We start from the raw sequence: 2,111 nt of genomic DNA on the forward strand, positions 1-2,111 counted from the left end.
TCTTCATACACTTTGGTTATAGATGAAATAAAGCAGTCTATGCATGACTTTGTAAGGATTAGTTTTCGTTTTGAGTGTAGGGAAGCAAATTTGGAAGCTCACGCCATCGCTAAGGCGGCTTCGGCGTTTCCCTCTGGTCGCCGTTTGTGGCTAGGGATTTTGCCAGACATTGCTTGTATTGCTCCGGCTTTGAACCTTGAATAAATTCCCTAGTTTACCTAAAAAAAAACTAAGGGGTGCTCTGTTCCATTGGTCGGTATGATTTAGGGTGATTGTTGCACTTAATTCCAGACGCACATGGTACTCAATTACAGTACATGGACAATGATAGTAAGAAAACGAAGCATGATTGAACAGTTGCATTGCATCCTCATTTCAGAGCTCATCTCCTCCACATACACACACACCAAAAGGTGCCCCGTGAAGGCAACACATCTTGATTGCCTCAACCAGAGCTACTGCTAACTACATCACATACTTTCGCAGCCCGAAGGGACGCACAACTACATAAAAAAGAGAAGAAGAAAAGTGCATCTAATTAACACAACGATTACACGGTAGCAGGTATGCATATGAGATGACGAACACACGGCCTCAAATACACCAGCTAAGCTCCTCTGCTTCATCCGGTCGATTATTTCGTACCTTGGGCGTGCTGCTTCATCGGTCCAATGAACTGATCACCACCCTGCAAGCACACCGACCCAGAGTTAGAACGGAACCACCTACCACGGTGAACCGTCTGCCATATGTTCTTATCTTCTATTTTTCTGAATGATTGGTCAGACATAGTATCCAGTAGGTAGTATCTATGTATGGATCATCATGTGCAAGGAGCATGGAGTGAGAGCGAGGGCGACGTTTAAACGCACCAGTCGTACACGGTGGGGCTCCTGGGCCCGACGGTGGCCTCCGCCTGGACGACGTCGACGTTGGCCATCTTGGATTTCGGGCGGAACGCCCTCCAGCCGTCCACCCTCGCCGTGCTACTGGTAGCTGCAGCATAAAGTTTCAGATAGAACATCAATTTAATGAGGGGAATTTCAGGTGCAACAGCAAATTTCCCGACATCTCTGCGTCTGGGTCTCTGGGACAGCTCACAGATCTGATTCTGTGGCTGCTTCGCGCCCCGGGGACAAGCCATGCTAAAGCAAAAGGTCCATGTTTTTCTTGCCCCATTTTCATGGGATACCAACGAATCGACACATCGCAGATCCAATCCAACAGAAGCGATCACGGTCGATCAACGCTACACAGAGTCACAAACCGGTCCTAATTAAAGAATGGAAATCACAGGGAGAGGCCAAGAAACAGAGGAGGAAACCCACCTGCTGCCAACGGAGAGTCCGGCCCACTGGCCGGTGATGACGGCACGGAGTTTGATTCGCCGGACGGGAGAGAGAGGGACGGTGGCCGGGCGATGGTGATGCTGCGGGTCACCGCCGGCGCGACGTCCGCGGCCGCCGGGGTGGAGGTCGAGAAGGAGGAGTACTTGCGGAGCCTGCCGAGGCCGTGGTCCGGCCGCGGGCCGGCGACCGTTTCGTCCCAGAGCTGGTCGAGGAGCCCCATGCCCCGTACAGCACGCAACCGGTTCCGTTCCGTCTACCTAGGCGTGTCGCCGTCGTCGCTCTTTCTTGGTTGGGAACCAGAGGGGCAGAGAGAGAAGAGCGCGAGACAGAGTGGCCTTCGGGGCTCCGAGAGGCCGCGGCCGAGAGGTTCTTTGTAGAGCAGCAGAGGTGGATGCGGATGAATAATACAGGCGTGCGCTGATTTGCTTGGGGCGGGATTCGGATCTTCGCTGACGACGTGGAGTGTTGCCGGTCCTGGAGCATGCATTTGGTGGTTTGGGAAGAGGTTTTGTGCCCACCATGGCCATCAACCATCTGTGTCGTGTCTCGAGCAGTGGGGTCTAGTCCTTAATGGCCGGGCCCGGGCTGGATTGGTTTGCAGAGGGAAAACGAAAGGCTCTTCAAATGAGATGCCCAGAGTTGAAATCTTGCATCGTGGTGATGTTGATTTGTTTCTTTTAGGATAGGCTCGACCTTTAATTTCCACGGCTGAAATGGAGGACGATGCGGATAGTACCCAAGAAGAAACAAGTGAGAGCTCCG

At 52.5% G+C, this 2,111-nt stretch overlaps 1 protein-coding gene across 1 annotated transcript; it reads right to left on the reverse strand.

Annotated features, from left to right (window-relative positions):
• Positions 1-331: 331 nt before the first annotated feature.
• LOC119287817 (dormancy-associated protein homolog 3-like) lies at positions 332-1,721 on the reverse strand. The gene is made up of 3 exons (XM_037567440.1): positions 1,329-1,721; positions 873-996; positions 332-688 (listed from the first exon to the last, which is right to left on the reverse strand). The coding sequence occupies exons 1-3, from the start codon at positions 1,567-1,569 to the stop codon at positions 661-663; spliced, it is 393 nt and encodes a 130-aa protein (XP_037423337.1). The 5' UTR covers positions 1,570-1,721; the 3' UTR covers positions 332-660.
• Positions 1,722-2,111: the final 390 nt, after the last annotated feature.

The sequence above is a fragment of the Triticum dicoccoides genome, chromosome 4A (genome assembly GCF_002162155.2).
Source record: "Triticum dicoccoides isolate Atlit2015 ecotype Zavitan chromosome 4A, WEW_v2.0, whole genome shotgun sequence".
Lineage (NCBI taxonomy): Eukaryota > Viridiplantae > Streptophyta > Magnoliopsida > Poales > Poaceae > Triticum > Triticum dicoccoides.